Consider the following 15,965-nt stretch of genomic DNA (forward strand, 5'->3'; position numbering starts at 1 on the left):
CTGAGTTTTAATCTCTGTGAGGAGTTGTCTCTCTCTGACCTATCGTTTATCCTAAGTTGTAGACTCTCAAAGTTCTGACACAAAACCTGTGGAAGCTTACAAGGTATCCCTTCCTTGAGGGATCTAGAACTAAAATTTTGTACCTAACTCTGTGAAGTTGTCAGAAGATCTGCTCAGGTTCTCAGTGTCTCAGTCTTTCCTTTTCAGGAATCCTTTAGTCACTTATAAAGAGAAAAGGTCCTCAAAGGTAGGTTCACCTGTTTGGGTTTTTGTTTCCCAGATCTTGGATATTTAACATTTTATTGTTGCTCCACTGTTGCTTCAATATTATTGCTTCATTCCTATTTTTTATTTTGTACAGCTTTTCTAGCAGAACGGTTGCTCAGAATTTAGTAGTCTGCCACTACAATAATATGATGATTTTTTAAGTTAAAAGTTATTTTTCATCTCAATAAAAATTCAATCTTCCACAAAATTATGCATATATTATCCAAATATAAATTTAAGCTTAATGACCTGTCCATGTATCCTCCATAAACAATTTATTGCTGTGTCTCAACAATAGTTGTGGACTACAGTGAAGGTTGTATCTTATGTGTGCTTTTTCCCTTCTGCCATTTGGTCTCTCTGTCTTGAGAATTCAAACCCTTCTATGGTAAAAAGGGCCTAACCAGTATATTTTATAACTCTGTGTCTCCACAGATTATAATATGATGGCTGACACAGGGGATCTCACTGAAATATTGTTAATAATTTTGTATCCCTTCAAATAAATATTTTAAAGATATTGAATAGTTTCTGAGGGATGGTAGAAACTTATTTTATATTAATAAAATTCTATACTCATTTTCAAAATTGAGATTTATTATATACACTGAACAAAACAACTTTCTAATTTGATTTCTATACTCTCACTGCTGTTTCTCTATTACAGTAAGTGAATTACATTCATACTCACAAGATAGAATCAACTTCTGTAGACAGAGTTACAGTGTCCTGCTCAACATATGTTTAAAAGTTATTCTTATCTGGATTTATATTAGCAAATTTCCCACTTTTCAGTAGCTCTTATTTTTCTTTGCTTTTCTTTTGTACTTTCTTTTAGGCCAGACAATCTCTTGGGAAGCATACTTGGTAAATATTTATAACTAACATCACAAAGAGCTCATTTCCATTAGACAGCATGTTGTTATGATATATTTAGCGTCTGCATGTCAGCTGACAGTGTCAAAATGAGTTGTACTTGGAATTAGGTCATATGTAAGTCAGATATGTAAGTAGTTCTCATAATAAGAGAGGTCAGCAGATTTTCATGTTTGCCTGTTTGTTGTGTAGAATTTCTACTAGTGTTGCTGTTTATTTTGGTGGGAGCTGGGCCGAGTTTTATGTAATTACAGAATCTGCTGTACAACCACATGTAACTGGTCCCATGTTTCTGATTTATTACAGCAGTATTTTGGATCCCCTTATGAACTGCCATATGGGCATTTCCATGCATCTTGGCTTTCTTAGATGAGTTCTCAATTAATATTTGAAAATGAAATAAATGCTATTACACCTCTTCATAAACTTTACAGTCATTATGGAAATACTTAAAATCCTGTGAAAAACTTTTATTCATTAACCCCATAAATTATCTTGGTTAGAATACATTTCCAAACCATCTGTGAACACTTCATTGAGTTTGAAAATCATCAAGTCTCAAAGAAAAGAAAAATGCAATTAAGGCTTTTTGATTTTTATCACATAAGACATGTTACCTTAATTTTACTTGTAGATACTTCATATATTTGATGATGTAATGGCATATTCTTTTACATTCTGTATCTATTAGGAGGTTATCATTTATATGCAAGAGTCCTATTGATTATTGGACATTTGCCTTTTATTTTCATTCTACTCCAATAATTTTGAGAAAATGTAAAGTTTAATAGAACAACCCTTTTGTCTATAAAAGTCAACTGGGTAGAGCTGTGTCCCAGTCCAGCAATAATTTAAGTTGCATTACTGTCAAATGTGTCAAAGACTTTAAATATGAATTATGAGAAAAACTAAAAAAGCCTCAAATAAAATATCAAGTTTCCCCTAGGGTGAGTTGCTCACTTTCATATTCTGTTAGAATGAGGCCTTTTGATGGCTTAGCTAAATTATGGGCTTTGGAGTTAAAAAAAAAGCCTGGAATTACTTACTCTGCCATGTTCTAGCTGTGTGGCTTTAGGCATATAACCTCTATAATTTTCATTACCCTCAGTTTTAAAGTGGGTAGAAAATGACTGCTTCAGAGGGTTGAAGCAAATATTAAAGCTATGTAATATATTTCTGCTGGGTCTGATGCTGAGACACAAACTTGACTTTGAAGGTATTCAGATTGATGACACAACAGTTGCTGCTTATTTCTGTCTTTGCAAGTTAGGCCTAGTGAACTCTTCTTCTAAAATCTTTTCTCTCTCTGAAAAGTTTTGAGCTAATACAGGGAGGGGAAAAGAGCACAGTTTATCCACAAGTCAGAAGAATTTTCATAAGTATAAACGAGCTTGGCTTGCGTTAGAAATGCAGAGCCCAGCCCACCCACAGATTTAGTGCAAAAGGTGCAGGATCTAGAAAACTGCATTTCTTTCTTTCTTTCTTCTTTTTAAGTAACAAACTTTAAAATTTATGCTTATTTACTTATTTTTATTAATTAAATTTATTAGGGCGACATTGGATAATAGGATCACATAGGTTTCAAGTGTACATGATCTGTACATTGCATCGTGTGCCCACTTCCCAAAGTCAAATCCCCTTCCGTCACCATATATTTGGCCCCTTTACCCTTTCCTACCTTCCCACCCCCTTCCTCTCGGTAACCTCCCTGCTGTTGTCTGTCTGTTTCCCTGAGTTTCAGTTCTATATCCCATATATGAGTGAAATCATATGCTTCTTAGCTTTTTCTGACTAATTTCACTTAGCATAATATTCTCAAGGTTCATCCATGTTGTTGCAATGGCCGTATTTCCTATTTTCTCATGGCTGAGTAGTATTCCATGGTATATACGTCCCACATCTTCTTTATCCAGTCCTCTATCGCAGGACAGTTTGGTTATCTCCATATCTTGGACACCATGAATACTGCAGTGAACACAGGGGTGCATATATCTTTGCAAATAAATGTTTTTGAATTTTTTGGGTAGATACCCAGAAGAGAGATTGCTGGGTCATATGGTAGCTCTATTCTTAATTTTTTGAGTAACCACCAGACTGTTTTCCATAGTGGCTGTACCAGTCTACATTCCCACCAGCAGTGAATGAGGGTTTCTTTTTCTCTACAACCTCTCCGACGCTTGCTATTACTTGCCTTGTCCATAGTAGCCACTCTAATAGGTGTGAAGTGGTATCTCATTGTAGTTTTGATAAACCACAGGTATATGAGCAAATAATTTTTGACAAAGGAGCGAAAATGCATACTAGAGAAAAGAAAGCCTCTTCAATAAATGGTGCTGGGAGAATTGGAAAGCCACATGCAAAAGAGTGAAACTAGATTACAGTTTGTCCCCTTGTTCAAAAGTTAATTCGGGATTAAAGACAAATATAAGATCTGAAACAATAAAGTACATATAAGAAAACATAGGTACTAAACAAAATGTTCGTAGAGAACATTTTATGACTTTGATCCAAAAGGCAAGGCAAGTAAAGGCAAAAATAAATGAATGGGACCATATCAAACTAAAAAGGTTCTGCACAGCAAGAGAAACTGGCAATGAAACAAAAAGGCAACCAACTGAATGGGAGATGCTATTTGCAAACAACAGCTCAGGCAAGGGGTTAATATCCAAAATATATAAAGAACTCATACAACTCAACACCAAACAACCAACCAATCCAATTAAAAAATGGGCACAGAGGACCTGAACAGACACCTCTCTCAAGAAGACATACAAATAGCCATCAGATATATGAAAAGATGTTCAACCTCACTAGCTTTTAGAAATCTGCATTTCTAAACAGCACCTCAAGTAATTCTGATATACAAGGGAAGACATAAACGTTCACGTAATAAAATTTTTGAGAGATATTTAAACCCAGGATTTCTTTTATGAATTGTGACAACATGAAAAATCTTTATAGCAAATTGAGGAATGTCTCTTAGGCAAAGGACATACATTTGACACCTGATAGCGTACATTGGACTTTTCATTTATAAGGTGATGGAACATCAATCCCATGCCCCTTCACAAACACTGGGGAAAAATTACCATTAAACATTGGATTCCATAGCAGAATTTTTTGTTATATATTGAAAAAACTTCAACACATGGAGCAAAACAATACAAATATTATTGTTCAGTTAAATATAAAGGAGTGGGCAAAAGTAGGTTTATAGTTGTGAGTATGTGAAACACAGAGTTTATTCTTGTATTATTTATTAATTAGTGTATTATTAATTGTATTACAACCATAAACCAATTTTTTCCACCCCTGTATTTAATTAAGGACAATAGTGCATATTTTTCCAATGACATTGATCTTAGAAAGTTTATTTAAGGTACCCAGAGCACAACTAAGTGATGTTTCTATCTGCTCTGCCACTGTACACACTTTCTATGTCTACTTCTTACTTTATTTTACTGATTACTCCAAAATTAATACATGTTTATTAAAACATTTAGATATGACTGAAACATGCTAAGTAAAAACCCCATATCCTCCAACTCACAATTTCCCTCAACCTTTGTAAGAAAAACTGCTTAAAACTTAGAATGTGCCAAGATATTTTTATTACATATACAAACTAAGTATCTTATTTCTTCTTTATGTTCTCAAAATTCAAATAGCTCAAAAGTGATCAGGGAAATGTGAAAGGCTGTCATTTGTAGACCTCCCTGTTCTACTTAGAAATCTGCATTTCTAAACAGCACCTCAAGTAATTCTGACATACAAGGGAAGACATAAACACTCACATAATAAAATATTGCCACTGTCACTGTGCATCTTTTCTCCTAACCCTTTAAGATGCTGTGATCATTATAGCGGCATCTATCAAAATCTATGAAGTTACATTAATTTTGAAAAAAATGTGAGCTCTTATGGAGCTAATTCATCATCCAGCTGTTCACTGAAAGAAATCATAATTAGGGATTGTATTAGCCTGCGAGTGGCACCCAGGAAAATGGAATCAGAGGATAAGAGGGCCTGATTAGGATTGAATGCCTATAGACCAGGTTCTCAGTCCTTGATGCACATTGCCCTGCTTTGGAGAGCCTGTAAACACACACACACACACACACACACTGCCCAGGGTATGAAATCTTGACCAGTGGAATAGAGTGGAACTTTCTAGAAGAGTATGGTTATCAGAGTCCAAATGTCTGTGGGCTTAAACAATGTTCTCCTCTTTATGATCTGGGAAATAGTAACTAGACATGTGGACCTAATATGTTGGAAACGCCTTGCGTAACTGTCCTCGTTATGGGGGATAGAGTGCCCATGTGCACACCCTCATTTGAAACGCCCTGAGAGGCCCTGTAATTGAGAAGCCTGCTAAACTTTGTAAGTCCAGCCTTTCCCAAACATCCACATACAACAAATATTATATTGAGAACCACTTTGAGCCAAGCCATGCTCTTGGTCCTGTGGATAGAAGGTCGTAAGAGGTCCCTGCTTAAGTGGAGTTTTGTCTTCTAGTGTGATATGATAAGCAAATAAATAATAAACAAAAGAAAACCCCCCTTCCCCAAATAATGAGTAATGTGAAGCAAATAAAAGAAGAAGGTAAGATGCAGGGGTGTCCGATACACTGCTGTAGAAGCTGGGATCAGAAAGGGCCTGTCTTAGGCGGTGATATTTTGGCCAGGCCTGAAATGGCAAGAGCAGCTGATCGTGCGAAGAACCTTGGGAGAGGAGAGCAGCCCTGAGCGGCCCGGGCTTGGCTCGCTCAGAGGCCCGCGCGGCTCAAGCAGTGGAGGATGTTGCCAGAGGCTCTGTATGTTTGACAGGGAGTCTGGGTTTTGTTCTAAGCGGTAACAAATGCAGCTGGAGTGACGTGGTTTAATGTACCTTTAAAAATCTTACTGACTGCCCAAGGGGGACGAGATTGGGGATGGTGACCGGGAACAGAAGAGTTAACAAAGTGAGGAAGAGGCCACTGCGGTAGTTCTGGTGACATAACGCTTTGCGGGGCACAGCTGAGATGAAGAAAGATGCTCCAGTGTTTGATACACTGTGGAGGTGCCATCCCGGGACGGCCGTGGTGCGTGAGCCTGAGAACTGGGTATGGGGATATTGGTGGTGGTGGCAGGAGGTAGAGAATTGACCGAAAAGGGGAATCAAATCCAATTCATTTGAACGTGAAACACCCGACCTGTTACTTTCTGTGTATTAGGAAATATTTTTGTCAATGCTGGTAAGGAGGTATTTGTGCGGCAGAAAGAGAAGGGGGCAAGTGAGGACACTCGCAGGGTCCTGGTGTGATGCGCTTGCTTCGGCCTGGGGATCCCACGGGTGACCTCGGTTGTTGATCCAGTCGTGAGAGAACCGGGTGTCATGAGCCTGAAGAATGTATTTTGTTTCTACATAAGCTGATTATTAAAGTTAAGTAGAAGGAAGAGGAGAAACAGAAATATAAAATTTTACCAACCTCTGCTTCGCCCTACCTCCTTCCCGGGGCACCTTACAGCACGTCACGCGGGGGAGAAGAAACCCGCTTACGTGTCAGGTGCTGTAGGATGCGGGCTTCGCAGGTGAGCCGCATGCTAGGCAGACGCATCCTGACGCTGCGGGGGGCCATAGCCCCAGAGCTTACTGGATAATAGTTTTACAAATGCCAGAGTTTTCTGCTTATTTCCCTACCTTTCTGACCTTTAATTTCCCCACCTGCAATTCGACTGTGCCAGGTTAGCATCCTTCTCAAGGTCTTCCTAGCTTTCAGATCCTAGGGCCTGTAAGTCTAATTACAGGTCTTTCCAAATTATTATTGCTTCCAATTTCCCTTAACGATTTTTAATGTGCTTATCCGGCAGTGTGGTGAAGTTTAACAGCCCGAAATTAGAGTGCGGCCCTGCCCGGGGTGCTGGGCGATGCCTCTGTTGCTGTTGCTGTTGCTGTTGCTGTGAGTGCGATGAGCAGGTGAATCCAGCAGAGAGCCGTAGCCTTGCTCGCGCTCACCGGCGATGCGAGCACCTTCTCTGCTGGTGATAGTTTTTGAATACTGATAGGAGAGTTTCTTAATTTTTTGTGCTCTCCACAATGCTTTAAGTTTAATGTGCCCTTTATAGAAACAAACTTTATTGAGGTTATCATAGTTCAATGCTAGCTTAATGGGGATGGTGGAGTTTAAACTACTCTGAGTGTCAAGAGAAGTTTAGGCAGTAGTAACTTCTGTGGACGGGGAGACATTACGATGTAACCGGGAATGCGACTTTCTTGAAGAAGTGAGCCTCACGACAGTCAACAAGCGGATCAGCCACTGCTCAGCCACATTCGGGCTGATGGGGCCAAATGGATATGCTTTGGGTACAATGATTTGCTTCTTTCCCTTTCTTCTAGGGGTTCTCAGGAAACGCAAATGCAGACAGTGTCGTGTACTATAGACTGCAGCCTTCTATCAAAGCCAGATTTCTGCGCTTCATCCCATTAGAGTGGAACCCCAAGGGCAGAATTGGAATGCGGATCGAGGTGTTTGGATGTGCATATAGTAAGTGTTTGTTTATCCAGCACTCGGAAGTTGAGATCAAAGGAGATGTTTGAAAAGCCAAACCATGCAGAAATTGAGTTTATAGATATGTAAAGAGAGATAAAAAAGGAATGATTTCCCCCCCCCCCCTTTTATTGAAATTTATTGGGATGATACTGGCTAACAAAATTATACAGGTTTCAGGCACACAGTTCCACAACACGTCATCTACACTGTATCGTGTGTTCACCACCCCAAGTCAAGGCTCCTTCCATCGCCGTTTGTGCCCCTCCACCCTCCTCCGCTCCCCACCCCGTCCCTCCAGCAATCCCCACACTGTTGTCCGTTTTTCTCAATCCCTCCACTCCCCTCAGCTACTCCTGCAGCTGTCAGCTTGCTCTCTGTCTATGGGTCTGTCTTTATTTTGCTTGATAGATAGTTCATTTTGTTTATCAGATTCCACATATGCGTGAAATCATATGATACTTGTCTTTCTTTGACTGGCTTATTTCGCTTAGCTTAATGCTCTCCGGGTCCATCCATGCTGTCGCAAAAGGTAAGATTTCCTTCTTTTTTTATGGCTGAGTAGTATTCCTTTGTGTAAACGTCCCACAGCTTTTTTATCTACTCATCTACTGATGGGCACTTGGGCTGCTTCCAAATGTTGGCTACTGTAAATAACGCTGCAGTGAACACAGGGGTGCGTAGATTCTTTTAGTGTGGTGTGTGTGAAACCTCACCCAAGGATATTTTTTGCATTGATTTTTTTTTTTTTTAGAGAGAGTAGAAGGGAGGGTGGGAGGTAGGAGACGGGGGAGAGAGAGAGAGAGAGACAGAGACAGAGACATTGATGTGAGAGAAACACATCGATTGGTTGCCTCCTGAATGCTTCCCAGCTGGAGCTGGGATTGAACCTGCAACCCAGGTAGGTGCCTTTGACTGGGAATCAAACCCGAGACCCTTCCGTGCGAGGGCCAATGCTCGAACCGCTGAGCAACACAGGCCAGGGTCATATATTCTTTTGAATTAGTATTTTGGGTTTCTTTGGATATATTTCCAGAAGTGGAATTGCTAGGTCCTAAGGCAGTTCCATTTTTAGGTTTTTGAGGTGACTCCACACTGCTGTCCACAGTGGCTGCCCCAGTCTGCGTTCCCACCAACAGTGCTGGAGGGCTCCCTTTTCTCCGCACCCTTGCCAGCACTTGCTGTTTGTTGATTTATTGGTAATAGCCATTCTGACAGGTGTGAGGTGCTATATCGCTCCAGGCAAAGGAAACAAAAGAAAAAGTAAACAAATGGGACCACATCAAACTAAAAAGTTTTTGCACAGCAAAGGAAACCATCAACAAAATGAAAAGACAACCACTGAACCGGAGAACATACTCACCAGTGATACCTCTGATAAGGGGTTAATATCCAACATTTATAAAGAACTTACGAAACTCAACACCAAAAAAGGGAAACAATGCATTTAAAATCAATAAACATATCCTTGGGTGAGGATTGAAAACATAATTTAAAAAAAGAAATGGAAGCATCTTACAGATAGAAAAATTGATACAGAGATAGTATAGATACATGTTTGTAGACATGTGTATCCACTTATCTAAATATGCTATTATTGACTAGATCCTAACTTTCAGGTATTAGAGCTCCCCCCCCCCCCACATATTTGGAAGTTTTATTTGGGCACCCTGAATTTCCTGAAAGAGACAGTGTTCTATTGGTATAACCTTTTATCTTTAGGAGACCGAAGAGTGTTGTCTTTTCTCTAGCCTAAAAATAACACACCATGCAACAACCCACATATGCTATGTCCTCAGCATAAATTCATAGAAAAGGTAAAGACCTCTGCCAAAATATAATTTGTGTTTGAAATACTTTCACATAAAAAAGATAGCAACCACAGATTTCACTTAGTCTGCTCTTAATGAAGCATTTTTATTATATCTTTTTGTGGGCAAGGGACCTAAGAGATATTGATAGCCCACCTCAAGCCTCACCATCCTGTAGATGCTCTTTTATTATAGAACAATGAGTTCATTAATATGATCTACAGTCATCAGATGAACAGTCTGAGGTTTGGAGAGATTCAGTAATTTGGCCAGTATCTCACAACTAGTACATGGAAGGATCTGGAAAAGAATCCAGGACTGTTCAGTTCCACTACATCATTATTTTTTTCAGTAAACCTTTATATTTTTTAGCCACTAAAGCTCTCTTCACACATATTTTGTCATGTTGTGATATAAGTTAAGTTGGATTCTGGTTCGCTTTATTTGCATGCAAGGAAGGCATGTCATAGGGAGGACTGGCGATGTGTTGAAATTGTCTAAACTGTCAGACGGAGAACCCACGTTGTACAGATTGCACAGGTCTCCCTCCCACTCTGATGTCCCGGGTGTCCACCTCCACCAGCAAGCATTCTGTCCCCGCCAGGGCGTACTGGATAGTAATCATAGTATCGACATCAAGAGTAATAGTAAGAGTAGCAATGGTACTAATACCAATTTTTATCATTCTAAAAGCAGCCAGTTTTCTTGAGTGGTTATTATTAAATATCTGCACCGTATTAAGCAGTTAGTTATTCAAAAAAGTCCAGGTAAGTATCAGTAGATCACTACTGCATTCCCCCGCTTTGCAAATGAGCAGATCAGTGCCTAGGGTGGATGCCTGGCTTGAGCCACACAGATAGGTGGGGACAGGGCTGGTGTGCAGCCGAGCCTGCCGGACCCCAGAACCCAGGCCCACGCTCGTGTTCCCCCCAGCTGCTGAATCGTGGTGATGAGCCCCGGGCAGCCTGCTTCTCACCATCTGCCGACTTCCTGCTGGTTTTCGGGGCTTCAGCAACTCCACTTAGCTGCTCTTGTCATATGGCAGTTCCTCTCTTCACAAAGGTCACACTTGGATAAAATCATCCCTAGAAAGACATCCTGCCCCCAATTTTGGCTCTGGGGCACAGAGCTCAGTCTGTCTTATTTGTCTTTGGATCACAGGTTAGCAAAGCACATGCCACACCATGGCCAAATTTGCCAAACAGACTTCAGAACGTTTCATGTTTACAGTGACTTTCTCTTCTTGGTCAGAGCCTCCACCTTGCAGAATATTGATTTATCACAGTGTAATGACAGCTCACAGTTTTCAGCACTTACTCTGAGTCAGGTACAGGTTTTGTTTGTTTGTTTGTTTTTTTAAATATATCTTTATTGATTTCAGACAGAGGAAAGGAGAGGGAGAGAGAGAGAATAGAAACATCAATGATGAGAGAGTCATTGATCGAGCCCACAACCCGGGCATGTGCCCTGACCGGGAATCGAACCCCGATCGCCTGGATCCTAGGTCGATGCTCAACCACTGAGCCATGCGCGGCCGGGCCAGGTACAGTTTTTATAGACATTCTAATTTAATCCTAAAAAATCACCCATTTATTAGATTCTTAGAAATGTTAGGTAATTCTCCCAGTAGCACACACTTAATACCCATCCATCTAGGATGTAAAATCATCATTAGTTTCACAAGACAATCCATGCTGTTTTTCTATGGGAATAGCTGCTGAGGTACAGGTTCCTTTGAGTTCTCTGCTAACGTGTGGTTAATGATAGCTCACCCCCCCACACACTCTCTTATTGATCTGAAACCCCAGGGAACATTCTTTTCACGGTGACTTCATTTGCTGTCTCTTGGAGTGAGCACAGTGCCCACGTTAGTCGGTCTCCTTTTTTCATTGACCCACAGTTGACGTAGCAGTACCGGGAGCCAGCACGACCAACTCAGACATAAACACACGGGCAAATGATTTGCTGGGAGTCAATGTAAAATGACTGTTGTGTAATTTTGGGTAAAAGAGAAAAAGTAATAAACTTAATGGAAAAATGCTCTCATAGATTACCTAAAATAACCACAAAATGGCTTGGGAGTGAGTGTCTTATGGGATTGCATTTGATGGAATTGACTTTAATTCCTCATTTACACCATAGTCACACTTATTCATAGCATCAGCCTTACAGAATATTAATTTACTAAAGCATGATACTATATAAACATCATTTATTAGACAGTTAATATGTGTCAGATCCTATTCTTTCTAGGCATTTTCTGATTTACTGCTAACAACAAAGTGAACTAGCGCGTGAACATTACCATCTAATGCGGGAGTAAGAGGAGACAAGCGGGATTGTTGGCTGAGGGAAGCCCGTGGCTTGCTCTGGGTCGCCTGGTGCAGAAATAGATGGGACCACTGGCTCCCCCTTTCCTCAGGGAAGAGCTGCAGGTGCTGTCAGCACAGGAACACAGCTGCAGGGTTTTGTCTGAAATAGTCCAGATCTAGGATCAGACTGGATTTTCTCCAGATGTCCAAGGCCCATTCTCCCGCAATCCCTATGAAGAGAAAAGTGGTGTTGAGAGGTGGGTGGGGTCTCTCTCCTGAATCACAGTCCTGGGACACAGGTCCATGCTGGCCATTAAGTGAGCCTCGTAGGAGTGTGAGGAAGGCCTGCGGGATTGCATGCCAACGCCAGCCCGTGTGTCTCTAGTCTCCTGACATGGGGGCAAGTGCACCTTAGAGAAATAAAGAACCTTTTCCAGGATTACACAGCCTGTGTTAGCTCTACGATTTAAATTCAGATCCATCACTTTCCAGAGCTGGTGCTCTTGACAACTAGATGAATCATAACATGCATTCACCTTTTAAGTATTTTTTGACACTTGCTGAAAGAGGACTCTACTAAGTATTGGATATAGGGAGAAAATATAAAATAATGTATGTGTGTATATATATGTATGTGTGTATATATATATATATATACACATAATATGGGAATTATTATAATATATAATAGTTTTGCTTTCTGATGCTAGGTTTATTTAACACAATCCTTTTACTCTCCACATCAGAGTACAAACACAACATTATCTAAATTGCTACAAAGTCACAAAACTCAAAACGGAAAATTTATAGTACCAACTGCACCGTAAAAGCCAAAAAAAGCAGTGTACACGTTGCTAAGGTAACCCACAAGGCCACTGTGAACAACAGCCACAGTAGGGGGGCCAAGATGACCCTGCAGAGCTGGCTGTCAACTTGTTCACCAATTGAGAGAGAGAGAGGTGGAATGTGGGGGTGTGCACACAAGGACATGTAAAACAGAACCGTTTATGGCAACTAACATGGCCTGCTTGACCCCTAGGTCAGAGGAGGCAATGCTGTAAAAACGGAACTAACTCAATGCAAATTACTGTAGCATGAGTGTATGTAGGGTGTGAGGAATAAACGGTTGATACATCGAGATTAGTGTAAGAAAAATGATAGGAATAGGTTTTGAAACTGGGATGTAGGTATTTCGCATGGGAGGCTGGTAGGATAGTCCAAACAGGCGGAGGGGTGTACCCCAGCCCAGCACAGGAACGGGCGTTGCTTGGAGGATCAGTTCGTATTTGAGGATGGCCATGCAGACTGAATTGAGGGGTACAGATTGGAGGCAGCAGATCAGTTAGACTTCTGAACCTGTGAAGGGACCGTAGAGCCTCACATGAGAGGATCAGGGTTCGGGAGGGAGGGCTCTCTGGACCAGTATCAGATTCAGAGTATCCTGAGGAAACAGCCAAGAGAGCTCGGTGATCGCATGTGAGGGGCACTGAGCTTTCAGACTGGAAGGCCTGTCTGGAAGGGGTGCCACTGGCCGGGAGGGGCCCTGGAGAAGGGCTGAGCTCCGAAAGGGCACAGGAGGGAGGGAGGATAACCCCACTGCCGGCGCAGTTGAATTCAAGTGCCTGTGAAATTGGAACCTTGCAACCTAAACCCTCTGGGTTGAAGGGATGTAATTGAAACCTATATAAATATCATTTCTGTTATTAAATCATAGCATTTCCACCTATTCCATTACTGTTAATAATTAAAGTATGAAGTGCAGTGTTTGAATAAGGACTCATGTCTTTGAAAAGCAGAAGTGCATTTCTGTCCTAACTGAAGCAGGGGCGTTATACCATCTTTCAAGTAGTGTTCATCTCTGTGCCAGGCTCCCCCTGTGCCTAAGACATGTGTTTGCTGACCTTACAGGTGGGCGCCGGTCCTATGGACCCTGCGGGGCAAGTGGCTGTTGTGAGAGCCACACATACTTTTATTACCCTCTGGCCCAGTGAGTTAGAGCGGTAACTTGTCATGAAGGAGCATGAAGTGAATGGAAAATCCGTATCAAAGAGCATGTTCTACTTTCATGTCAGTAAATGTGAAGCTGTTTCCTGGGTAATGAGGGAAGGAGAGGCTAAGTTTTATGGGTTCAAAGGGAGAGCTTACATTTCAGATGTCTTTGGCCATAGCGGCTCTGAACGTGTTTACAGATCTAGACAAGAGATGTGGGTAAGGAAGTAACTTGCGGAAGGAAGAAAGAAAGAGAAAGTGTTTGATGATGAAGAAGCGCTACTCTACTGACCGTCCCAAAGGAAAGCGAGCAGTGGTAAACTAAGGCAGAGGTAAACTAAGGCAGAGGAAGGGGAAGAACCCGCTGGACCTGAGTGTGTCGGGGATGGCCCGAGGCGGCGGCAGTTAAGCCACAGGAGATAATGTTCTTTAATTAGGGATGAATTGCTCAGATGATTACACCTAGTAAATCCCAAGTGCCTTTCCTCTGGTTCTTACGTAAACATTCTCACTTTACATTCCACAGTCTTCCCTTCTCATCGTCAACAGAGTAAAAACATCAGCTGTCCAGCCACACTGACCTAATTTCCATTTCTTTCCCAGGCCATGATTTTATGATTTCTCCAGATTTAGGATCTTTGCACTGTGCCTGAGGCGGTCGCCGTACATCCAGCTTTCGTTTCTCCACCTAGATAATCCTCTTACTCCCCACCTTTTCTCAGCCTAGAAATCACCGTTTCTGACAGCATCCCTGATGCTCCACATTCAGCTCAGAGGACATTTCCACCTGCTCCTGGAACAGCCGGTCGCTCCCGGCCACCTCCCTGGCTTGGGAGCCTCGGGAGCGCTGTGCTCAGCTTGGCGAAGGTCACGCATAGGACACGGAGAGCTGGGGGAGGGCCAGAAAAAGGAAATGAGCGGAAATGTTAAACGGTGTTTATTTGTGTAAATGCACACTGCTTCAGAGAAAGTTATGGATCCTATTTAATAAGTGGCACAAGTCAGTCATTGCAAAACTCTAGTTAATTTTTAAAAAATAAGAGTATGCCTTTTTATAATGTAAAAAAATATTGAAAGTCTGGACTGCTTACATTAGTAGATTTCAGTTTAGAAACCATATTAATAAGAAATGTAAGAAACTGGCATGAAAAGCACAAATAGTCACCTGAAAAAAAAGCCCAGAGAGAACTAGGTAACAGTCTTTTTGTCATTTCAGGATGCTAATCTCTCTAAACCACATGTCTGGTGGGGGAGGGGGGGTGAAAAGCAGTAAATTGTTGAGATTCACTGTAAAGAAAAGTTATAATTGAATTGGATACCTGTTTGTTAAGGTACTTCCGCAAGTTAACTGCTCAAATCTTGACCCAAGTGAATTAAATACAGTCCTTGCTCTCAGGTTGTTTATCAGCTACTTCTACAGCTGAGGCACCCCACATTATGTCAAAGTTTCAAGAAAGATAGATTCTGGTCAGCCCAAATCAAAGAGGGTAATTTCTCATTCTTTGAAAAGTTTATAGACTGAAGATTTTAATTTAATGATGAGTGAAGTTATGTTAAAATTAAAATAAGGTTAACTATTATAATACCAGAAAATAAGGAAACTATGAAAAACTCATTAGAATTGTCAAAAGAGCCAACTGAAGAGGCTCTCACTGACCAAAGATGGAAATATTTTATCATCAATAAGATTAGTACCTGCAGTTTTGAAACATATTAAATATGTTTAAATGAATGGATTAATGGATTGGATTCATGATAATACTAAAAAAAAATCCCATTGATCACTTCTGAGCCTGCTCATTATTTTGAAAACTAATAAATGAAAGGAAAACATCAAACACGTATTCTACTTTTCCAGTGTATTCCATACTTAAAGGTAACCAAATAGAAGAATAGAGGGAATTTCTCTTTTAAGATATATTCCAGACGTATTCTAGACGTTTACATAGGTGGTCATCTACTCAAATAAAGAATAATACAATTAGTATATGCCCACTTCGTAATCCTAAATATTAATAGACCAAGTTAATTATTATAATAGTTCATAAAAAGACAATTTGCTTTTCAGTACCAGTCATAGCAGAGTAGCTTTTATTGGACTATCTTGCTACCCATAGCAATGATAATTCTTGGATAAAATATATATTTAAAAAACTGCTCAGGGCTTTGAAGTTCAACTTA

General features: G+C 40.8%; 1 protein-coding gene across 5 annotated transcripts in view; it reads left to right on the top strand.

Moving 5' to 3' along the window:
* Window positions 1–15,965, top strand: part of CNTNAP4 (contactin associated protein family member 4) — a 309,483-nt gene that overhangs the window by 102,926 nt on the left and 190,592 nt on the right. For all 5 annotated transcript variants that reach the window (XR_013997521.1, XM_081118184.1, XM_081118181.1 and 2 more), the window contains exon 4: window positions 7,522–7,669. Coding sequence is in view for 4 of the 5 variants with exons in the window: in XM_081118184.1 (XP_080974310.1) it covers window positions 7,522–7,669 (148 nt within the window). In the remaining variant the exon portion in view is untranslated. The remainder of the gene's footprint in view (window positions 1–7,521; window positions 7,670–15,965) is intronic.

Source organism: Miniopterus schreibersii, assembly GCF_964146895.1.
Source record: "Miniopterus schreibersii genome assembly, chromosome: 18".
Classification (NCBI taxonomy): domain Eukaryota; kingdom Metazoa; phylum Chordata; class Mammalia; order Chiroptera; family Miniopteridae; genus Miniopterus; species Miniopterus schreibersii.